This window comes from Chiloscyllium punctatum, chromosome 38, assembly GCF_047496795.1.
Source record: "Chiloscyllium punctatum isolate Juve2018m chromosome 38, sChiPun1.3, whole genome shotgun sequence".
NCBI classification, from domain to species: Eukaryota; Metazoa; Chordata; class Chondrichthyes; order Orectolobiformes; family Hemiscylliidae; genus Chiloscyllium; species Chiloscyllium punctatum.
Window position 1 is genome coordinate 63,963,632 of NC_092776.1, and position 25,818 is coordinate 63,989,449.

General features: G+C 43.7%; 1 protein-coding gene across 1 annotated transcript in view; it reads right to left on the reverse strand.

The window, feature by feature from the left end:
* Positions 1 to 25,818, reverse strand: part of kifbp (kinesin family binding protein) — a 59,469-nt gene that overhangs the window by 22,559 nt on the left and 11,092 nt on the right. Inside the window, 2 exon segments of the mRNA XM_072557037.1 lie at positions 966 to 1,149; positions 21,959 to 22,038. Coding sequence (XP_072413138.1) covers positions 966 to 1,149; positions 21,959 to 22,038 — 264 coding nt within the window.

Sequence of the window (25,818 nt, forward strand, 5' to 3'; positions counted from 1 at the left end):
GTTTCCAACAACTGATACTCGGCCTTCATAAAAACTTTGGACAACTGTTCACAGAAAAGCAGAATAACTTGCTTGAATTCCAAAGTCACTAACTTAGAAATATTTACTTAATTCTTTCAGACTGGATTATTTTCTCAGACCTTTTAACAATTCACAAACCGAAGAGAAACCAGAAAGCGAGCAAAATCAAGCAGCACATTGTCTAGAAGTCTCTACAAGATAAAATAGTCTCCTGCCAAGACCCTGTTAGAACTGGCTCTCCCTCAATTGGTCAATTTAACATACAATCAGCTGCCAGTCATGAGTATCGCAATAGCTTGATGCTGAACTACCTCGTGTCCTTAGATCAGCAATTATGTTGCATTATCTTTCCAGGCCAGTTCTCAAAAGAAAACACCCATCTCTGTTCTCATTTTTTAAAACAAGCTGCTGTTCAAAGTTCAATTCTTAACTTCAACTCAGTTCCAAAACAAAGAAATGAGAAAAATAAAGAAGTGTTGCTTTTTACTCCGCCTCACAGTCTCACCTGATCCTATCCCTCCATGCCATGTCTCACCCGATCCCACACCTCCCTGCCCTGTCTCACCACCTCACAGTCTCACTTGATCCTACCCCTCCATGCTACATCTCAGCCGATCCCACACCTCCCTGCCCTGTCTCATTCCTGCTCCTCATAGCCCATCTTGTCAACATCCCCACCTGCCCACTCAACCTCACTCCCTTCCTAGTCTAGCATTATCTTTCTGTGAAGAATTTTCTTTGTAAAGTTGTAAGGGACAATTTTCCATAGGTGATGTAAGACTATAGGTAGTGGTAACTTTAAGTGCTCAGGAATCCACTTTTTAAACGAACTCTCAAACATCCGTGTGAAACGCACATTCTAGAATTGTTTCTGGGGTCCTGGCACCATGCAGTAATCATAATGCCCAGACTGCTGCCTGAAGGCTACACACATGCAGACTTACCTTTGTGATATAATACTGGGACAAAGTAGCAGCATTGATAGCCCACTCCACAGGGTTGTAATGAGTGAACTGAAGCTGGCGTTGCAGGGTAGTATGGCAGTACCAGGCAGCCTTCTCATTCATATCCAGATGCTTGTAGACTTGTGCCAGGTAATACAAAGTATGAGTGTAAACCTTCTCAAACCTATACAAACCAAAAATATTGAAATTCATAAGACTTTTCAGGCAACACAAATGCAATTAGGGAAAATGTCTGATTGGTGTCATACCTTACCACAAAGGAATTTTGTCGTACTGTGATTTTGTTGTACTGATTTTGTAGAAATTGAGTACTGATGAAAAAGACATTTGTCAAAGCTTTTTACATGTCAATCATCAGGAAAATACATAAAAATACTGATGCAAAGGTAAAACAATATTTATTACGTATGAGAAGGGTGCTGTTTAGTTGGGAAGTAGATACCAATTAGTAAAGGTGATGCAATAATGCACTAGATCTGACTGACACTTAACTGCTTGGCTTTAAGTTTTAAGCAAGGCTGGGTGAATCTGATTGGTCAGGACATTGACCTGACAATGAATCAGTAAGTGGCTATCGTCAATTTTGTTGAGTTGAAACAGACGTAGGTTTTGTACATTTTTTCTGACTGCAAAATACAGGAACCTGTGTATTAATACATGATGTTTTCAGTACACACAAGTGTACTGTTAACTTGACTGACAAATGCAAGATTATTTCACAAATGCTGCCTATCAATGAAATCATATCTAATTTTATACATTGTGTTGAGTTTTAGAAGTGCAGGGCGATTGCTGTTTAGTACCTTGTTTATTGCGAACAGGCAATATCTATCTGAGAGGTGAAAGTGAGGACTATAGATGCTGGAGATTAGAGTCGAGAGGGTGGTGCTGAAAAAACACAACAGGTCAGGCAGCATCCCGGGAGCAGGAGAATCGATGTTTCAGGCAAAAGCCCTTCATCAGGAACGAGACTGTGAACTAAGGTGGTGGTGAGATAAACGGGAGGGGAGTGGGGCCGGGGGAAGGTAGCTGAGAGTGCGATGGTAATTTGGAGGTGAGGGTAATAGTGATAGGTCAGATAGGAGGGTGGAGGGGATAGGTGGAAAGGAAGAAAGATGGATAAGTAGGACAGGTCACGAGGGTGGTGCCAAGTTGGACGGTTGGAACTGGGATAAGGTGGGGGAAATGAAGAAACTGGTGAAATTCACATTGATGCCGTGGGGTCTGAGGGTCCCAAGGTGGAAGATGAGGCATTCTTCCTCCAGGCGTTGGGTGGTTAGGGAGTCATGATGGAGGAAGCCCAGGACCTGCATGTCCTTGGCGGAGTGGGAGAGGGAGTTGAAGTGTTCGGCCATGGAGCGGTGGAGTTGGTTGGTGCGGGTGTCCTGGAGATGTTCTCTGAAGCGCTCTGCAAGTAGGCGTCCTGTCTCCCCAATGTAGAGTAGACTGTATCGGGGCAACGGATACTGGAAAGGACACATATGGAAATGCAGGTAAAACTCTGATGGATGTGGAAGCTCCGTTGGGGCCATGGACAAAGGTTGGGGAGGAGTTGGGGGGGGAGCAGAGGTGTGGCCGCAGATTTTGCATTTCCTGCGGTGGCAGGGGAAGGTGCCGGGAGGGGAGGGGAGGCTGGGTTGGTGGGGGGCATGGAACTGATAAGGGAGTCGTGGAAGGAATGGTCTTTACAGAAAGTGGATAGGGGTGGGGAGAGAAATGTATCTCTGATGGTGGGGTCCGATGGAGATGGAGGAAGGGGAGGGAGGTATTTGAGATGGTCCTGGTGAACTTAAGGTCGGGTGGAACATGTTGGTGAAGTTGACGAACTGTTGTGTAATGGTGGGGACGTCAGGAGAGGAAGAATCAGAGGGCTTAGAGGCCATTGTCATGGCGGATGGAGGTGTTTGGCTTCTGGATGTCCATGGTGAAGATGAGGCGTTGGGGGTCAGGGAAACGGAAGTCTTGGAGGAGGTGGAAGGCATGGGTGGTGTCCCGAACGTATTGGAGGGGGGCGGTTCCTGGACCAGCCCTACCAGTACCCTTTCACTGTTACACTCATTCATTTGGGAGAATTGGTCCTCACCCTCAGCAATTTTTCCTTTTCCTTTGAATCCTCTCACTTCTTCCCGACGAATGGGCCCCAGCTATGCCTGTCTCTTTGTTGGTTACATGGAACAGTCCACCTTCTGCAGTTACACTGGCACCATTCCCCATCTTTTCCTCCGCTACATTGATCACTGCATCGGTGGCACCCCGTGCTCCCACGAGGAGGTTGAACAGTTCATCAACTTTAATCAACACATTCCACCCTGACCTAAGTTCACCTGGACCATCTCAGACACCTCCCTCCCCTTCCTGGACCTCTCCATCTCCCTCAATGGTGACCGACGCAACACACCTTCTACATACCCACCGACTCCCACAGCTACCTGGACTACACCTCCTCCCACCCTGCCTCCTGTAAAAACACTATCCCTTATTCCCAATTCCTCTACCATTGCTGCATCTTCTCCCAGGAGGGCCAGTTCCACCACAAAACACACCAGATGGCCTCCTTCTTTAAAGGCAGGGTGGGAGGAGGTGTATCACAATCATCTCAGACCTTCACCCACCTATCAACACCACAACTAACTTGCCCCCAGCCCCACTCCCTATTTATTTCTCAGCTGCCTTCTCTGTTGCCAGTCCTGATGCATGGTTAAGACCAAAATGTCGAGCCTCTTGTTACTCAGATGCTGCATGACCTACTGTGCTTTTTCCAGTGCCACACTTTATCCACTGACTTCTCCAGCATCTGCAGCCCTCACTATTCCCTAGTGAATATTATTGTGCTAAAAAAGTAAAAGATAAATTGAACATAAGCCATGTTGGCTGTCTGATCAGATTATGATGGGTACCCTGGGACTTCGATGTGCCAATTTCGGAGACATGGATAGAGCAGGGTGAGGAATGGATGCTGCAGGTTCCAGGGTTTAGATCTTTCATTAAGAACAGGCAAAGCGGTAAAAGAGGGGGAGGCGTGGCCTTGTTAGTCAAGGTTAGTATAACGGTGGCTGAGAGAACTTTTGATGAGGACTCGTCTACTGAGGTTAGAAACAGGAGAGGAGAGGTCACACTGCTTGGAGTTTTTTTTATAGGCCTCCGCAGAGTTCCACGGAGGTGGAAGAGAGGATTGGCAAAATTATTCTGGGTATGAGTGAAAGGAACAGGGTGATCATTACGGTGTCTTTAACTTCCCCAACATTGACTGGAAATGCTATAGCTCTGGTATCTCGGGTGGATCAGTTTTTGTCCAATGTGTACAGGAGGGTTTCCTGACACAGTATGTCGAAGGGCCGACAAGAGGGAAGGCCACATTGGATCTGGTGCTTGGTAATGAGCCAGGCCAGTTGTTTGATTTAGGTGTAGGTGAGCACTTTGGAGAGAGTGACCATAATTCAGTTACATTTAGATCAGCGATGGAAAAGGATAGGTACGTGTCACAGGTCAAGAGTTATCGATGAGGCAAGGGCAATTATAATGCGATTCGGCAAGAATTAGGATGCATAGAATGAGGTAGCAAAATGCAGGGGATGCAGACAATGGAAGTGTGGAGCTGGTTTAAGGAACAGATATTGCATGTCCTTGATAGATTTCCTCCCTGCCTGACAGGGACATGTGATAAAGTAAGGGAACTGTGGTTTACAACAGAAATTGCATCTCTTGTTACGAAGAAGAAGGAGGTTTGTGTGTTGATGAGGCAAGATGGTTCAGAAGAGGCAATGGAAAGTTACAGGTCAGCTAGGAAGGATTTAAAGAGAGAGTTAAGAAGAGCAAAGAGAGGACACGAGCAGTCTTTAGCAAACAGAATAAAGGAGAACCCTAAAGCTTTCTGTAGGTGAGGAATAAAAGGATGATTAGGGTAGGAATAGGGCCAGTCAAAGACAGAAGTGGGAAGTTGAATGTGGACCCTGTGGAGATCGGAGAGGTGCTAAACGAACATTTCTCATCGGTTTTCACTCAGGAAAAGGAGAATATTATAGAAGAGAAGAATGGGGTACTAGATATTAGATAGAAACGATCGAGGTTAGTTACGAACAGATGTTATCAATTCTAGAAGGCGTGAAAGTAGACAAGTCCCCTGGACTGGATGGGATTTATCAGAGGATTCTCTGGGAAGCTAAGGAGGAGATAGCAGAGCCTTTGGCTTTGATATTTGAGTTTTCATTGTCTACAGGTTTGGTACCAGAGGACTGGAGGATTGCAAATGTGCTCTTGTTCAAGAAGGGCAGTGGAGATGACCCAGGTAATTATAGACCAGTGAGCCTTACTTCTGTTGTAGGAAAGGATTATAAGAGATAAGATTTATAATCACCTAGCAAGCAATAATTTGATTTCAGATAGTCAACATGGTTTCGTCAAGGGCAGGTCATGTCTCTCAAACCTCATTGGTTTTTTGAGAAGGTGACCAAGCATGTAGATGAGGGTAGGGCAGTTGACGTGGTACACATGGACTTCAGTAAAGTCTTTGATAAGGTTCCATATGGTAGGCTGTTGGAGAAAATGCAGAGGCATGGAATTGAGGGTGATTTAGCAGTTTGGATTAGAAACTAGCTTTCTGAAAGAAGGCAGCGAGTGGTAGTTGATGGAAAATATTCAGCCTGGAATCCAGTTACTAGTGTTGTGCCACAAGGATCTGTTCTGGGACCACTGCTGTTTGTCATTTTTATAAATGACTTAGGCGCAGGCCTAGGTGGATGGATTAGTAAATTTGCAGACAACACTAAAGTCGGTGGAGTCGTGAACAGTGTGGAAAAATGTTACAGGTTGCAGGGAGACTTGGATAAACTGCAGAATTGGGCTGAGAGGTGGCAAATGGAGTTCAATGCAACGAAATGTGAGGTGATGCACTTTGGGAAGAATAACAGGAAGGCAGAGTACTGGGTCAATGGAAAGATTCTTGGTAGTGTGGATGTACAGAGGGATCTTGGAGTCCATGTACATAGGTCCCTGAAAGTTGCCAACCAGGTGGATAGTGCTGTTAAGGAGGCATATAGTGTGTTAGGTTTCATTCATAGACGGATCCAGTTCCGGAGCCACAGTATACAAAACTGCAACTATACAAAATGTTAGTGCAGCCACACTTGGAATATTATGTACTGTTCTGGTCCCATATTTCGGGAAGGATGTGGAAGCATTAGAAAAGGTGCAGAGGAGATTTACTAGGATGTTGCCTGGTCTGGAGGGAAGGTCTTCGGAGGAAAGGCTGAGAGACTTGGGTCTGCTCTCATTGGCAAGAAGGCTAAGAGGGGATTTGATAGAGACATACAAGATGATCCGAGAATTAGATAGGGTAGACAGTGAAAGTCTTTTTCCTAGGATGATGACGAGTGCATGTACGAGGTGACATAACTACAAATTGAGGGCTGATAGATTTAAGACAGATGTCAGAGGCAGGTTCTTTATTCAGAGAATGGTAAGGGGTGGAATGCATTACCTGCTAATGTAGTCAACTCAGCCACATTAGGGAGATTTAAACAATCCTTAGATAAGCACATGGATGCTTTTGGGATCGTGTAGGAGGACAAGCTGAGAATATTTCACAGGTCAGTGCAACATCAAGGGCCAATGTCTGCACTGTATTGTTCTATGTTCTATGATTTCTTAGCATCCTGCACTAACTCTCAATGCATTTGAGAACCTGTCTGATAGATGTGATGAAAACCATTTTTGTTGCATGCAATTTTTAAGCCAAAGTTCTGTGAAAATGGTAACATTTAAGGAATAGAGAGTTCACAAAGTTTGTAGTTTTTGACTTTTCCAAAATATTAATTTCAGTGAGTTCTACCTGGCAAGTGATTACTCAGGACAGATCATGAATTACTTAAGAGAAGCTAAAAAATGAAAGTGAGGCTGGAAGACAGTATGTGATTAGAAGAGATGCAGACTCTATGTTAGGCAAATTTGCATTCAGCTGTGCTGCTGTCTAGCAAGTGCTCTGAGAAATGCGTTGATGGAATGATCAATGACTAGGGGACATAGATTTACAGAAGAGAAGGATTATAGGATACGTGAGGAAAAACTTGTTCACCCAGAAGATGACTAGAGTCTGGAACTCACTGCCTGCAAGGATGGTAGACGTAGAAACTCTCATAATATTCCTCCCTGTAAAATGACTATACAGTTCATTGAGAAACTGCTGTTCCAGAGCAGACCGTGAACTCACGTCCCTGTGCACACGGGCAATCGTTCTCTCTCTCTCCAGGGCCTGGAATAAAGATGGAGGAGGTAAAACTATACTGTGTCTCTAAGCGTTTTGCTTCAACTGAGGGGGGGAAATGGAGCGACAATACACTTGCAATGCCAAGGAATGCAAGGCTATGGAGGGGGCCAAGTGCTGAAAAATGGGATGAGACATTTTGACTGGCACAGACATAGTCATAGAGATGTACAGCACAGAAACAGTCCCTTTAGTCCAACTCGTCCATGCCAAATGCTTCAATCTTGGCAACATCCTTGTAAATCTTTTCTGAACCCTATCAAGTTTCCAATAGTAAGGAGGCCACAACTGCGTGCAGTATTCCAAAAGTGACCTAACCAATGTCCTGTACAGGCGTAACATGACCTCCAAACTCCTATACCCAATGCTCTGACCAATAAAGGAAGGTATTTGGTATGTTCTCCTTTCACTATCCTATCTACCTGCAACCCCACTTTCAAGGAACTATGAACCTGCACTCCAAGGTCTCTTTGTTCAGCAGCATACCCCAGGACTTTACCATTAATTGTATAAGTTTTGCTAAGATTTGCTTTTCCAAAATGCAACACCTCGCATTTATCTAAATTAAATTCCATCTGCCACTCCTCAGCCCATTGGCGCATCTGATCAAGATCCCATTGTACTCTGAGGTAACCTTCTTCACTGCCCACTACACCTCCAATTTTGGTGTCATCTGCAAAAGTACTAACTATACCTCCTATGTTCACATCAAAATCATTTATATCAATGATGAAAAGTAGTGGACCTAGCACCTATCCTTGTGGCACTCCACTGGTCACAGGCCTACAGTCTGAAAAGCAGCCCTCCACTCTGTCTTATACCTTCAAGCCAGTTCTGTATCTAAATGGCTAATTCTCTCTATATTCCATGAGATCTAACCTTGTTAACCAGTCTCCAATGGAGAACCTTGTCGAACGCCTTACTGAAGCCCATATAGATCACATCTACCACTCTGCCCTCATCAATTCTCTTTGTTACTTCTTCAAAAAACTCAACCAAGTTTACGAGACATGATTTCCCACACACAAAGCCATACTGACTATCCGTAATCAGTCCGTGCCTTTCCAAATACATGTAAATCCTGTCCCTCAGGATTCCCTCCAACAACTTGTCCATCACTGAAATCAGAACAGGTCACATCTGTGACTACCTGGTCAGGTCCATGCCCCCCAACAACCCACCCTCCCGTCCTGGCACACTCCCCTGCCACTGCAGGAATTGCAAAACCTGTGCCCACACCTCCTCCCTCACCTCCATCCAAGGCCCCAAAGGAGCCTTCCACATCCATCTAAGTTTCACTTGTCATTTATTGCATCCACTGCTCCTGATGCAGTCTCCTCTACATTGGGGAGACTGGACACCTCCTAGCAGAGCGCTTAAGGGAACATCTCCGGGACACCCACATCAATCAACCCCACCGCCCCCGTGACCCAACATTTCAACTCCCCTTTCCACTCTGCCGAGGACATGCAGGTCCTGGGCCTCCTCCACTGCCGCTCCCTCACCAACCGACACCTGGAGGAAGAACGACTCATCTTCCACCTCGGAACACTTCAACCCCAGGGCATCAATGTGGACTTCACCAGTTTCCTCATTTCTCCTCCCTTCACCTTGCCTCAGTTCCAACTTTCCAGCTCAGCACAATCCTCATGACCTGTCCTACCTGCCAATCTCCCTTCCCACCTATCCGTTCCACCCTCCCCTCTGACTGATCACCTCCATCCCCACCTCCGTTCACTTATTGTACTCTTTGCTACTTTCTCCCCAGCCACCCCCCCCGCCCCCCACCCCCCTCCATTTATCTCTCCACAGCTGCCTGAACTTTTCCAGCTGTGCTTTTCCAGCACCACTCTGATCTAAACCTCCAACACTGACATCAGGCTTACCAGTATGTAGCTCCCCAGCTTTTCAATAACACCTTTCTTAAATAGTGCTACCACGTTTGTCAACCTCCAGTCTTTTGGCACCTCACCTGTGATTGTCAATGATATAAATATCTCAGCAAGGAGCTCAGCAATCACTTCCCAAGCTTCCCACAGAATTCTAGGCTACGTATTATCACGCCCTGATGTTTTATCCACTTCAAGAGATCCAGCACCTCCTCCTTTGTAATATGGACATTTTTCAACATGTCACCATCTATTTCCCCACATTCTATATCTTCCATATCCTTTTCCACAGTAAACACTGATGCAAAATTGTGGGTGGCACGGTGGCACAGTGGTTAGCACTGCTGCCTCACAGCGCCTGAGACCTGGGTTCAATTCCCGCCTCAGGCGACTGACTGTGTGGAGTTTGCACGTTCTCCCAGTGTCTGCGTGGGTGCTCCGGTTTCCTCCCACAGTCCAAAGATGTGCAGGTCAGGTGAATTGGCCATGCTAAATTGCCCATAGTGTTAGGTAAGGGGTAGATGTAGATGTAGATGTAGATGTAGGGGTATGGGTGGGTTACGCTTCGGCGGGGCGGTGTGGGCTTGTTGGGCCGAAGGGCCTGTTTCCACACTGTAAGTAATCTAATCTAATCTAATCTAATCTAAAAATACTTGTTTGGTGTTTCCTCCATCTCACACAGGCTGCCTTGCTGATCTTTGAGGCGCCCGATTCTCCCCCTTGTCACCCTTTTGTCGTTTAAAGTATTTATAAAAATCCTTTGGATTCTCCTTAAGCCTACTTGCCAAAGCTATCTCATGTCCCCTTTTTGCCCTCCTGATTTCCCTCTTAAGCATACTCCTACTGCCTTTATACTTTTCTGACGATTCGCTTGATCTCTCCTGTTTATAACTGATACATGCTTTCTTCTTTTCCTTAACCAAAACTTCAATTTCTCTAATCATGCAGCATTCCCTATACCTACCAGCCCTTCTTTTCATCCCAACAGGAATATACTGTTATCTCATTTTTGAAGGCCTCTCATTTTTCAACTGTCCCTTTACCTGTGAACATCTGTCCCCAGTCAGCTTTTGAAAGTTTTTGCCTAAGACCGTCAAAATTAGTCTTCCTCCAATTTAGAACTTCAACTTTTAGATCATGTCTATCCTTTCCAATCACGATTTAAAAACTAATAGAATTAAGGTCGCTGGTCCCAAAGTGCTCCCCACTGACACCTCAGTCACCTGCCCTGCCTTATTTCCCAAGAGTAGATCAAGTTTTGCATCTTCTCTAGTTAGTACATCCGCATACTGAATTAGAAAATTTTCTTGTACACACTTAACAAATTCCTCTCCATCTAAACTATGGCACTATGGCAGTCCCAGTCTACGTATGCCAAGTTAAAATCCCCTGCCATAACCACCCTATTATTCTTACAGATAACAGAGATCTCCTTACAAATTTGTTTTTCAATTTCCTGCTGACCATTATGGGATCTATAATACAATCCCAATAAGGTGACTATCCCTTTCTTATTTCTCAGTTTCACCAAAATAACTTCCCTGGATGCATTCCCAGGAATATCCTCCCTCAGTACAGCTGTAATGCTATCCCTTACCAAAAACGCCACTCTTGCCCCCTTTCCATCCTTCAGTTAGTATTTGTATCCTCGAACATTAAGCTGCCAGTCCTGTCCATCCCTGAGCCATGTTTCCGTAATTGCTATGATGTCCCAGTCCCATGTTCCTACCCATGCCCCAAGTTCACCTGCCTTCCCTGTTAGGCCTCTTGCATTGAAGTAAATGCAGTTCAATTTATCAGTCCTACCTGTTCTCTGCTTTGTCCCTGTCTGCCCTGACTGTTTGACTCACTCCTTTTCCCAACTGTACCAGTCTCAGATTGATGTCTTTCCTCACTATCTCAGAGTCCCATCCCTCGCCACCTCCCCGACTTTACTAGTTTAAATCCTCTCAAGCAGCTTTAGCAAATCTCCCTGCCTCACCCCTACTCCAGAAGAGATTCCAATGATCCAGAAATGTGACCCCTTCTCCCATATACCAGTTCCTCAGCTACGCATTCATCTGTTCTGTCCTCCTATTCCAACCCTCACTAGCTTGTAGCACCAGGAGTACTCCAGATATTACTACCCTTGAGGACCTCCTTTTTAACTTCCTGCCTAACTTTCTATATTCTCCTTTCAGAATCTCATCCTTTTCCCTTCCAATGTTGTTAGTTCTATTGTGTACAATGAACTTCTGCTGGCTCCTCTTCATTTGAGAACATTCTGCACCCTGAGACATCCTTGATCCTGACACATCATTCTAATTGTTCGCTGCTGGCCGCAGAAACATCTATCTGTGCCTCTGACGACAGAGTTCCCTATCACAATCGTTCGCTTGGAACCCAATGTACTCCTCATTACATTAGAGTCTTTCTTGATACCAGAAACTTGGCTGTTCATGCTATATTCCTCTGAGAGTCCATCACCCCCACATTTTTCAAATCAGCATATTTGGATGAAATGGGGATGGCCACGGAAGACTCCTGCACTACTTGCCTACCTCTCCTACCTTGCCTGGAGTTAACTCATCCTCCTGACTGTATCTGCAGCTTTTCTCCCTTCCTATAACTGCTATCTATCATTCCTCCTTGCTCTTGAAAATTCCTCATTGTTTCTAACTGTTGCTCCAACTGATCCATTCGGTTGGATTCGCAACCAAAGACATTTCCTGCAGACATAATCCTCATTAACATGTACATTCTCCCTAAACTCCCACATCTGACAGGAGCATATCACTCTATTAAAAGCCATCTTTGCCCTTCACAATCTACAGACCCAGAAAAGAGCACTGTCTTATTGCTCTTCATAAAAACTCCAGGTTAACTTAACACTTATGGCTTATATTTTTAAAAATTTAATCAAGAGACAGATCTCAATAAAACATAATCAAGAAAGAACCACTCTACTCACTACTGTAGATTTACAGCAAGGCTACACTTAAAAACCTAACTGTTCCTGTGCTGTGAGCTCTCCCACACAGGTTCCTTCAAAAATCAGTATTTTGCTCTTTGTTAAGTTTTCCTAGACGCATTCCAATATTGAGAGATACATAAATTCAAACAGCAAGGCAGTAACTGTGCAGATTAACTGCTGTGTCAGTTAGCAGTGTGGATTTCTTAAGGGTTCAAGGACCTTTTTCTGTGTTGTAAATCTCTATGACTCTAAGACCTGGGAGCAGTTGGGGCTCAGAAGATGCCAAATACCATAACAGTAATAGATTACTGTAACTGAGCAGCTTGAGCTCAGGGAAACAATCCAGTACAGCGTTGACTTGGTGAAGTTGTCAATTTGTGGAAAATCGGAGTTGTGCCTGAGGAAATACCGGAGTGCAATTTCCAAGAATCCAGGGGAGCATTGCCCCAAATGTAAAGACCATGTTTAGTTTTTTTTTCTGTATTTTTGATTGTGGATTGAAATAGAAAAGAACTGGTTCAGAAACAAAGGATTGTTGAAACATCACTGCAATTTTGAGAGCAAGTAATCTGATACTCATTGCAATTACTCTTTGTTGACAAGAGGAACTTGGCTTAATTGTTTCTAAGGTGAAAGTGAGGACTGCAGATGCTGGAGATTAGAATAGAGAGTGCAGTGCTGGAAAAGCACAGCAGGTCAGTCAGCATCTGAGGGGCAGGAGAATCGACCTTTCCGGCAAAAGCCCTTCAAAACTAGATACAATTTAGCAGGTAAGCAGCTGACTACTCTAAACTATCTTAGGGTTTTCTAGGTGCCCAGCTATAAATTTCTTAATAATCATCTTAAACACTTACCCTATGACAGGGATCATGCTAACCAGCCTGTATTTTCTGCCTTTCTCCTTACTTGAATATTTGCTACTTGCCATTCTAATGGAACCTTTCAAGAATCTAGCAAATTTTGGAAAATTAAGACAAAAAATAGATAACACTTTTAAAACTCTAAGGCAGTTGTCAGGACCCAGACACTTATAAGTTGCAGTTCCAGCAACTCAGTACCACTGTCCTAGCGAATATTATTTTATCAAATTCCTCTCTCCTATCCATCTCTTAGTTCACAGCTATTGCTGGAATACAAATTGTCATTTTGTAGTATAGAAGTTGAGCGTTGTTAGAAATAAAGAACATGTATACACACTGTCTGTTTCAACTGAACAACAAAAAAGACAGCCGTTCTTGGGTCATTTGTCAGGGCATTGACAATCAAACTGCCTGGTATAAAATTTATAGAAAGAGTAGCAGTTAGCTGTGAGTCATCAACAAATGGTGTATTCTCCATGGTAACACCTCTACCAATATGCACTCTCCTCGTACAAACGTCGCTTTTCCCTTTGACAGACGTTCTAAGAAAGAATCACTGGACCCAAAACATTAATTGATTTCTCTCCACAGATGCTGCCAGACTTGCTAAGCTTTTCCAGCAATTTCTGTTTTTGTTGCTTTCCCTTTATATTGGCATTGTCTGTTAACTGTCCTGATGACTGCAAGATGAAAAGCCTCAATAAAATGTATCTTTTTTCACCAATATTAGTGGATTTTCTTTTGCTTTCAAAAGCAAAATATATTCACTTCATACAATTTTTTAGTATCTATGATTAACTCCCCATTTTCACTCAAGAGGACAGGCATCCTCATTACCTAAAATCATAAGATATTGGAGCAGATGTTAGCACTTATCAAGCTGAGCCCAAGACCATGACTGATGTGATATTCCTCATGTTACTTTTTTGCTTCTTCCCTATAACCCTCTATTCTCTTACTGATTAAAAATTTTGTCTGTCTTCACTTTGAATATACTGAAAGACCCAGTCTCAATAGTCATCTGCAATAATGAATGCCAGTCTTACTACCTCTGGCAGATGAAATTCTTCTTCACCCATCTTAAATGGGCAACCTCTCACACTGAGATTATTCCAAATGGTGCTGGACTGTGTCACAAAGAGAAATAACCCTCCATAACTACCCTGTCAAGCTCAGAGCTCTTCACGGAATTCTAGGTGAAGGCTGATAAGTACCTTGTATGGTTTTTGTAAGATTTCACTATTATTGTACTGCATTCCCTTTTAAAGGGAAACATTTTGAAATACTATATTCTTTGAAGAGGTGACAAGTAGATTAGACCAGGGAAACCCAGTGGATGTGGTCTATCTAGACTTCCAAAAGGCCTTCGATAAGGTGCCACACGGGAGGCTGCTGAGCAAGGTGAGGGTCCATGGTGTTCGAGGTAAGCTACTGGGATGGATTGAGGATTGGCTGTCTGACAGAAGGCAGAGAGTTGGGATAAAAGGTTATTTTTCAGAATGGCAGCCGGTGACGAGCGGTGTCCTGCAGGGTTCAGTGTTGGGGCCACAGCTGTTTGCATTATATATTAATGATCTGGATGAAGGGACTGGGGGCATTCTAGCGAAGTTTGCAGATGATACGAAGTTAGGCGGAGAGGCAGGTAGTACTGAGGAAGTGGGGAGGCTGCAGAAGGATCTAGACAGTTTGGGAGAGTGGTCCAGGAAATAGCTGATGGAATTCAACGTGAACAAATGCGAGGTCTTGCACTTTGGCAAAAAGAATAAAAGCACAGACTACTTTCTAAACGGTGAGAAAATTCATAAAGCCAAAGTACAAAGGGATCTGGGAGTGCTAGTCGAGGATTCTCTAAAGGTCAACATGCTGGTTGTGTCTGTGATTAAGAAAGCGAATGCAATGTTGTCACTTATCTCAAGAGGGTTGGAATATCAAAACACCATTGTGCTACTCAGACTTTATAAAGCTCTGGTTAGGCCCCATTTGGAGTACTGTGTCCAGTTTTGGTCACCACACCTCAGGAAGGACATACTGGCACTGGAACGTGTCCAGCGGAGATTCACACGGATGATCCCTTCAATGGTTGGTCTAACATATGAGGAACGGCTGAGGATCCTGGGATTGTATTCATTGGAGTTTAGAAGATTAAGGGGAGACTTAATAGAGACGTACAAGATAATACATGGCTTGGAAAGGGTGGATGCTAGGAAATTGTTTCCGTTAGGTGAGGAGACTAGGACCCGTGGACACAGCCTTAAAATTAGAGGGGGTAAATTCAGGACAGAAATGCGGAGACATTTCTTCAGCCAGAGAGTGGTGGGCCTGTGGAATTCATTGCCGCAGAGTGCAGTGGAGGCCGGGACGCTAAATGTCTTCAAGGCAGAGATTGATAGATTCTTGTTGTCTCGGGGAATTAAGGGCTACGGGGAGAATGCGGGTAAGTGGAGTTGAAGTGCCCAGCAGCCATGAATGAATGGCGGAGTGGACTCGATGAGCCGAATGGCCTTACTTCCACTCCTATGTCTTATGGTCTTACTATGTTTCAGTAAGATCCCCTTTCATTCTCCTAAGTTCCAATGAGCGCAGGCACAACCTAAATCAGACTCTCCACATTGGAAAATAACACCATATATGGATCAAACTTAGTCATAGGGGGCTGTAGACCACTTCCACTCCTGATTTCTATCCCCTATTATTCCTCATTACTCAAAACCACCAACTGCCCATCTCAGAACACCATTCTACAACTCATCTGCTTCATCCTCGACCACAACGTTTTCACTTTTGACAATTAGTTTTTCATCCAGACACACGGAACAGCCAAGGAGACCACACTTGCACCAAATATACCAACATTTTTATGCACAAGTTTGAGCAAGACGTCTTTGCTGCACAGGACCTCTGACCAGCACCATATACCAGATATATTGATGACATTTTCTTCCTCTGGACCCATGGTGAGGAGTCACTGAAACAACTGTACAATGATATCAACAAGTTTCATCCCACTATCAGACTTACCATGGACTACTCTTTAGTATCTGTCTCATTTTTGGACACACACATCTCCATCAAGGAAGGGCACCTCAGTCCCCCACTCTACCCCAAATGCACAGGTAACTTCCGATGCTGCACTTCTCTAGCTTCCACCTTAAACATATTAAAACAGCCATCCCATGCAGACAAGCCCTACGCATACACTGGATGGATCTGTTCAGGGAGGGGGAACGCAACGGACACCTGAAGACCCAGAAGGACACCCATAAGAACAGGGTACGATGCTCAATCCATTGATCGCCGGTTCCAATGTGCCACAGTGAGAAACCATAATTATGTCCTCAGGAGACAGACACAGGGATGTGACCGATAAGGTACCCTTTGTTGTTCAGTACTTCCTGGGAGCGGAGAAACTATGCCATATTCTTTGCAGCCTGGGACACATTATCGATGAGGATGAGCACTTCGCCAAGACCTTTCCTATGCCTCTACTCCTCACCTTGAAACAACCACCAAACCTTAAATAGACCACTGTTCAAAGCAAACTGCTTAGCCTTCAGGACATCGACCACAACACCACACAACCCTGTCAGGTCAGAGTGTCAACATGGATACTACCATTACACGGTGGGACACTACCCACCATGTACACAGCAGGTACTCATGTGATTCGGCCAATGTTGTCTATCTCTTACGGTGCAAACAAGAATGTCCCACGGCATGGTACACTGGTGAGACCAAGCAGACGCTATGACAATGGATAAACGGACACTGTGCAACAATCGCCAGGCAGGGATGTTCCTTCCCAGTTGGGGAACACCACAGCGATCAGGGACATTCGGCCTCAGATCTTCAGGTGACCATCCTCCAAGGCGCAGTTCTGGATACACAACAACAGAGAGTGGCTGAGCGGAGGTTGATAGGCAAATTCACTACCCATGAGGCCTCAACCGGGACCGTGGGTTCATGTCACACTACAGGTGACCCCACTACACTATACACTCTCACACATACACACTTATATACTCACGCAGACCCTTTCTCATAAACATGCTCTCTCTCAGACACACACACATATACACCCCCCCCCCCCCCCCCCCCCCCCGAAAGGTGCATTCACGCAAACACATACTATCACATACACACACTCACACAAGTTTATGGGGTTAATTTACATTTGCAGAACTGGAATTGCAAATACATTCTATTTTGCTCAAAAAGCACACAATCTGCAGTCAATCCATGTAACATTTTTTATAAATTCCTATTTTGGAAACAGAACCAGTTTGATTCAAGATTGGGATAGACAGACAGAGTCTCCACCGTCAGACCTTTAATGCATTCTCTTGAGTTGAGAAGTCACTTTTTAAAAATAAAACTTTAAGTTATCTCAAGAATGTGATTTGAAAGAAGTTCTCGGATTTACTTTTAATGAACTGAAATCAGCAACCCGTTCTAAAAGTTGAAAGACTTAACAATTAGTTGCATTCATGACATTGATCACAATGGCTTCCTGAAGAAGGGATGATGCCCGAAACATCGATTCTCCTGCTCCTTGGATGCTGCCTGACCTGCTGCGCTTTTCCAGCAACACATTTTCAGCTAGGAAAGTGTCCTCCCTGGTTCACTCTAGAATGCTTTGCTCTAAGAAATCACCTACAAAACACCCAACTTACTTTCCAGGCTATTGTTGCCAATCTGATTATCCCAATCTATGTGTAGACTAAAATCACCCATGATAATCGCAATATATTTTTTGCACGTCCCATATATTTCTTTCTGCTTATTCTCTTCTTCAGTGGAACTATTAAGAAGTCTAGAAGCTACAACCACAGGTGACAAATTACCTTTATTATTTCTTACCTCTATCCAAACTGTCATCTTTCATCACTGCATTAACATCCCTAATTTACAAAGGTATCCTATTATTGTCATGGTCCTCCCTTGGTGACATTTCAACCAAGTATCTGTGATGCTTGTCATATCGTACATATTTCTCTCTATCTATGCTAACAATGCTGTCTGCATTATAATATACAAGGCCTCCCATTTTATTTATAATTTTGACAAAATCTGGCCTTACCTGTTGATATACCCTTGTTTGTATGTATGCACATATGTCCTGACCCATCCTGGTGTACTTTGGAAATCATTAGGAGAAAGTGAGGACTGCAGATGCTGGCGATCAGAATAGAGAATGTGGTGCTGGAAGGCTTTCCTGATGAAGGGCTTATGCCCGAAACATTGATCCCCCTGCTCCTTGGAAGCTGCCTGACCTGCTGTGCTTTTCCAGCATCACACACTCGTCTTTGGAAATCAATACTCAAAATGCTGCCCCTAGATAATTTGCTTCATTACTTTTAAAATATTGCCTATCACTCCCTTCCACCCCACGATTTAGTTTAAAACCATGTCTCATGCCATAGTTATATGATTTGCAGGCACATTGGTCCCAGCATGGTTCTTAGATTAGATTCCCTACAGTGTGGAAACAGGGAACAGGCCATTTGGCCCAACAAGTCCACACCGACCCTCTAGAGAGGAACCCACTCTGACCCAATTCCCTCTGACTAATGCACCTAACACTATGGGCAATTTTAGCATGGCCAATTCACCTGACCTGCACATCTTTGGATTGTGGGAGGAAACTGGAACACCCAGAGGAAATCCACGCTGACATGGGGAGAATGCGCAAACTCCACACAAACAGTCTCCCGAGGCTGGAATCGAACCCAAGTCCCTGGAGCTGTGAGGCAACAGTGCTAACCACTGAGCCACTGTACCTCCCCAGGCTATTGTTTCCAATCTGATGATCCTAATCTACACATAGATTAAAGTCACCTATGATAATTGCAGTATATTCCTTGCATGTCCCATTTCTTTCTTTCTGGGGTAGACCATCCCAACAGAATATCTTTCACTTTCCCTAGTATGGATGCCAGTTCCAAATGAACAAACCCTATTTCTCCGACATCACATTGCAGATGACACAAAGGTTGGAAGTGTCGTCGATAGTAGAGGACTACTGCAGGCTGCAGCTCAATAGACAGGATGCAGAGCTGGGCTGCGAGATGGCAGATGGAGTTCAACCTGGAGAAATGCAAAGTGATGCATTTTGGAAGGTCGAACTCGAATGCTGAATATAGGATTAAAGACAGGATTCTTGGCAGTGTGGAGGAACAGAGGGATCTGGATTAGCAAGTACATAGATCCCTCAAAGTTGCCAGCCAAGTGGATAGGGTTGATAAGAAAGCATATGGTGTTTTGGCTTTCATTAACAGGGTTACCCAGTTTAAGAGCCATGAGGTTTTGCTGCAGCTCTACAAGTCCCTGGTGAGACCACACTTGCAATATTGTGTCCAGTTCTGGTCGCCCTACTTTTGGAAAGATAGAGAGGCTTTGGAGAGGGTGCAAAGAAAGTTTGCCAGGATGCTGCCTGGAGGGCTTGACTGATGAAGAAAGGTTGAATAAGCTCAGACCTTTGTCTCTGGAGAGGAGGAGGATAAGAGGAGACCTGATCAAGGTGTACAAAATAATGAGAGGAATAGATAGAGTCAATAGCCAGAGACTTTTACCCAGGACAGGATTGACTGGTAAGAGAAGTCATAGCTTGAAGGTATTAGGAAGAAGGTATAAAGGTGACATCAGAGGTAGGTTCTTTACGCAGAGAGTTGTGAATGCATGGAATGCGTTGTCAGCTGAGGTGGTGGAAGAGAAGACATTGGGGACATTTAAGCGACTACTGGGTATGCACATGGATAACAGTGAGTTGAGGGGTGTATAGGTTAAGTTACTATATTTTACACAACATCGTGGGCCTATGGGACTGTTCTGTGCTGTACTTTTCTATGTTCTATAAGCCATGCATTCATCTCTCAAATCTCATTCAGCCTGCACCGATTTGCTTGTGGCTCAAGTAGTAATCCACAGAATATTATACCTTATAAGTTTTGCTTCTTACTTTAGCCCCTAACTGCTTATATTCCCTCAGCAGTACATCATCTTATTCCGATCCACATTGGTGGTACCTATATGTACCACAATCACTGCTTTGTCCTATAGCAGGTTCCTCTCCAGCCCACAGCAGGTATCCCAAATCCTGGCAGGCAATACAGCCATCAGCTAGAGAAAAACGTAGCTATCCCCTTCAGTACACAGACTTATACTACCACTGCAATTCTATTTACTCCCCTCACTTGAATGGTTTCCTGGATGCAGTATTCTGGTCAGGTAGTTCACGTGCCCATGCAGTTCACACTCTTCTCTAAGAGATTTGAAGTACCTCAAACTTGCTGGCAATTGTAAGAGCTAATGCTCCTGCAATGCTGCCTCCTGGGTCCCTTTACCTGCCTCACTTCTAGTCACTTGCTCTTTTCTCTGAGCAAATTAGAAGACTCCTCCTAGAACAAAGTGTCACAGCACTTTCAGTGTCCTTCCTGAAACAGATTTCCTGATGATGGGCTCTTGCCAGAAACAGCGATTCTCCTGCTTCTCGGATGCGGCCTGACCTGCTGTGCTTTTCCAGTACCTCAGTCTCAACACTGATATTTCTCACAGCCACTTACCTCCAACACAATAAGCTCCTAACTTATGACTTAACCTTTTCGGAGATACCTTGTCAAATGCTTTCTGGAAGGACAAATACAACACATCCACCGGTTCCCCCATCTACTCTGGTTGAAATTTCCTTGAAAAACTCTATGTTAGTCATGCAAGAGATCCCTTTCATGTTGACTCTGCTTGATTAGTTTATGATTTTTCAAATGTGCTATTACTCCTTTAATAATTATGAGTCATATACATATACAGCACAGAAACTGACCCTTCGTCCATGCCAACAGATATCATAACCCAATTTAGTCCCACTTGCCAACGGCCGGCCCATATCCCTCCAAACCCCTCTTATTCATATACCCATCCAGATGCCTTTTAAATGCTGCAATTGTACCAGCCTCCACCACTTCCTCTGGCAGCTCATTCCATACACGCAACCTCTGCATAGAAAGGTGCCCCGTAGGTCTCTTTCATATTTTTCCCCTTTCACCCTAAACCTCTGCCCTCTAGTTCTGAACTCCCCCATCCCAGGGAAGAGACTTTGTCTACTTGTCCTATCCATGCCCCTCATGATTTTATAAATCTCTAAAAGGTCACCCCTCCGCCTCTGTCGCTACAGGGAAAACAGCCCCAGCCTATTCAATCTCTCCCTATAGCTCAAATCCTCCAATCCTGGCAACATCCTTATAAAATTGATTCCAACATTTTTTCTAAAAAAATCCAAATTAATACCGGTAGCACCACTTCTACTTCCCTTAACTCTAGCCTGCAATTTTGAGACATTTTTAACTTTAATGCTGCTTTATATCTCTTTCTTTTGATCTCAGTGCTGCTATTTCCTGAAATAAAACAGAATGTACTCAAGAAAGTCATCATATCCTGTAGCACTTGCGGAAAGAAAGGATTGACGTTTCTAGTCCAGAATTACTCATTTTTGATGATAGCATCTTGTGAAGTCATACTGGACTTAAAACATGAACTCTGGTTCTCTCTCCACAGATGCTGCCAGACCTGATGAGTTTCCATAGCATTACTTGTTTTTATTTCAGATCTTCAGCATCCTGCAGGACTTTGCTGCTATTTTCAGGTTCCTTTCCCATCAAATTAACACAACTCCTCCCTAACAGTTGATCTTCCAGTAAACATTTGGCCATTTTTATTAATCATTTCTTTTGAATAGAAATGTATCAATGTTTTGTAGAAGTCCATGTCAACAATACCCGCGCACATTTCCTTAATTTACCACTTGTGTTATCTCCTCAAAAAATTCAGATGACCTCAACAAAATTAGCAGAAAAACCTGATGGCTGGCTGAAATTCAGTTTCATCTGTACTACTGAGAGCTCAGACACAAAATTGCTTTGTAATTTCAGAGCTACCAATACTCATACTTCTTCAGATGGCCTCAGTTGTTTACAGACAAACTGCCCATTTGATCTCTGACAGGTTAAAGACCACCATACCTTTTATGTCTCTCCTGCTCACTCAGCCTCTCCTCTTCTCCCAGGAAGTGTTCATGGGTGTCCAATGGTGGAGTTCCAATCTAAATGATAAGTAACAGATTACCTTTATGCAGATCCTGCAGTTTATTCAAGTAACCTCTTCCTTTTGCAATTATTGATCAGTTGTTTCTTTAGGCAGTTCTCCCTCTCTTCCTGAAGTCATTACTTCCTCAGCTTCAGTGCCACGGCAGTGGTCGAGAAGCTCACATAAAAGCCCATTGCTTCAAGTTGGCTTGGGCAACAGGCCATGCTATCAAAGATGGCAACATGTTGCCACAACAAAAATGTTATTCCCTTGTACAAGAAAGGGAATAGGGATAACCCTGGGAATTACAGTCAGGCTTATATCGGTGGTGGGCAAGTTATTGGAGAGGGTTTGGAGAGATAGGATTATGATTATTTGGAAACGCATAGCTTGATTAGAGATAGTCAGCATGGCTAAGTGAGGGCAGGCTATGTCTCTTACTAAATTATTTGATGATGTGACAATACATATTGAAGGTAAAGCAGTGGATATGGTGTATATGGATTTTAGCAAGACCTTTTTTTTTTAGATTAGATTAGATTAGATTACTTACAGTGTGGAAACAGGCCCTTCGGCCCAACAAGTCCACACCGCCCCGCCGAAGCGTAACCCACCCATACCCCTACATCTACATCTACCCCTACCTAACATTACGGGCAATTTAGCTTAGCCAATTCACCTGACCGGCACATTTTTTGGAGTGTGGGAGGAAACCGGAGCACCCGGAGGAAACCCACGCAGACACGGGGAGAACGTGCAAACTCCACACAGTCAGTCGCCTGAGGCGGGAATTGAACCCGGGTCTCCGGCGCTGTGAGGCAGCAGTGCTAACCACTGTGCCACCGTGCCGCCCGCCTTTGATAAGGTTCCCCATTGTAGGTTCATTCAAAAAGTAACAAAGCATGGAAAACAGCAAATCTTGGCTATCCAGATACAGAACTGGCTGGCCCATAGAAGACAGAAGGTGGCAGTAGATGGAAAGTATCCAGCCTGGAGGTCAGTGACCAGTGATGTTCCACAGGTATCGGTTCTGGGACCTCTGCTCTTTCAGAATTTTATAAATGACTTGGTTGGGGAAGTGGAAGGGTAGGTTAGTAAGTTTGCCAATGACAGAAAGGTTGGTGGAGTTGTGGATAGTGTGGAGGGCTGTTGTAGGTTGCAACAGGATAGTGACAGGATGAGAGCTGATGGAGTTCAACTTGGAAAAGTATGAAGTGATTTATCTTGGAAGATTGAATTTGAATGCAGATTACAGGGTTAAAGGCAGGATTCTTGGCAGTGTGGAGGAACAGAGGGATCTTGGGTCCACATCCATAGATCCTTCAAAGTTGCCACCCAAGTTGATAGGGTTGTTAAGAAGGCATATGATCTGTCAGCTTTCATTAGTAAGGGGATTGAGTTTAAGAGCCATGCTGTTATGCTGCAGCGCTATAGAATCCTGATTAGACCACAAATACTGTGTTAGACCACAATTAGACCACAATATTGTATTCAGTTCTGGTCACCTCATTATAGGAAGGATGTGGAAGCTTTAGTGAGGATGCAGAGTAGATTTACCAGGATGCTACCTGGACTGGAGGGCAAGTCTTATGAAGGAAACCTGAGGGAGCTCACTGAAGCAAAGGAGGATGAGAGAATGAGAGGTGACTTGATAGAGGCGTACAAGATGTTGAGAGGCATAGATAGAGTGGCCGGAGACTTTTTGCCAGGGTGGAATAGCTATCACGAGAGAGTATAATTTTAAGGTGATCGGAGGAAGGCATAGGGGAGATGTCAGAGGTCAGTTCCTTAAAAAAATATGGTGGCTGCATGGAATGCCTTGCCGTCAGTGGTAGTGGAGACAGAGACATTAGGGACACTTCAGCAATTCTTAGATAGGCACATGGATGATAGTAAAATGTAAGGTAGGTAGGTTAGTTTGATCTTAGAGTAAGATAAAATGTCAGCACAACATCGAGGGTCGATGGGCCTTTATGGTGCGATACTGTTCTACGTTTTATAACCATCTTCTGCCCACAAACACAGCCCCAAGACTGACTAGCTAGGCCTCAGCTCAAACCACCCTCACTGATATTCCTTTACCCCAACAATGCTGGCTGATAATGCTGTTGCCCAATCACTTTCACTGTTAAGTTAATTCTTAATAAATAGATATTGAGATGGTGGCATTTGGTAAGAGTCAAATCCAAGGCAAGTGCCAGGAATTAACTCGCAAAAGGGTGTGCATTCAAGAAGGCTTGGTAAGTGACAAGTGACTTTTATGTCACACAACAACAATGACCATCTCCAACAAGGGAGATATTTCGCTCAGCATGCAATGGGACTTTACGTACTGAATGGTTAACACTTATTTTTGAGGGGTCTTTGACATTTTCTCAAGGGCTACATTTTGATTTGTAGGCATTTCTTCTGCATTCTCATTAATTTATTAGGCAATGCAGTCATGTAGTAACATTGCCTTCTTTACCTTTGCAATAAACAAATTCTCATGAAGCAAAAGCAGAGATTCACCAATATCCTCAATAATTATGAACACTCCATTAAACCTAAAGCCATAATATACAAGTGAAGTATTAATTTCCTAGACAGAGCATTTAAATTGGCACAAGACCACAGACATAAGTTAACAAAAGTTATTTATCAAAGGTCATCACCTCAGCACACCTGACTACTAAGATCACAGTTATTGTGCTTCCATCCCATATGTACAATGCTGGAAGATGTTCAGTCAATTAGAACCCTATTAATGGTATCTCAGACTTAAATTTAATCATTGACGGTACTCATTGCAATAGTATCTACTAAATGCTTTCTCCTCCTCAACTTAGGGTCCCAATTCCTGCTTCACAAGTAGTAACACACTCCTGACCCTGATGACAGACAAATCTGAATTATCTAATCAGATGGGAATGACTCCCTCCTGAAACAAAGCGGCCAGGTAACTCCCTCATGTGACACAACAGCTCGGACTTGAACTCCTCGGTTTGAATCCAAAGTTGTTTGAGCTGCTACAGATGTATGCACACTGGACCAACACGGTATCTAGCAGCACCAAGCAGCAAAACACCATCTGACAAGACATCTTTCTATTTCAATTTAATCACTTCTATACTCTTTAATACACTTTGTTGTACTTTTCTACACCAGTACCAATCTCATACTTAAAGTATTTTTAAGAGGTAAAGTCGAGAAACCTGAAAACAAAATAAAGACCTTACTTTCCCTTTAAAGACTAGAAATACTCACTAATCCTACTTATCAATCAGCTGTTTAGTTGAGGAAAAGTTAACCAAATACCCCTCTCTTCCTCTGCTTAACTCAAGCAGAGTTAATGCTAACACTCTATTTCACATCACATTAAGTCAGCTGTTTACAAATGCCCTTTTAAAACTAAGGGTCTAAGTCACTACTTCTGCTAAATTGTTCACTCAATTGCTTACCAAGATCTATCTCTGCCTTAAAAATTTTCAAAGACTCTGCTTCCACTGTCTTTTCAGGAAGAGAGTTTCAAAGATTCATGACCTCCAGAGAAAGAATTTCACCTCACAGCTGTCTTAAGTGAGTGACACCTTTCAATTTCTGGAATCTCCAATAACAGGAAACATCCTCTCCACACTGACATTGCCAGATTGAGCTGCTTTTATTCTTCTGAACCCTAGCCTGTAAATTTCTCATAAAATTCCTCATAAAATTAACTACCCATTTAAGGTACAAGTTGGCAAACCTTCATGAACTACCTCCAACATATTTATATACCAATACTGCACACAGTACAGCAAATGTGATTTTACTTGCA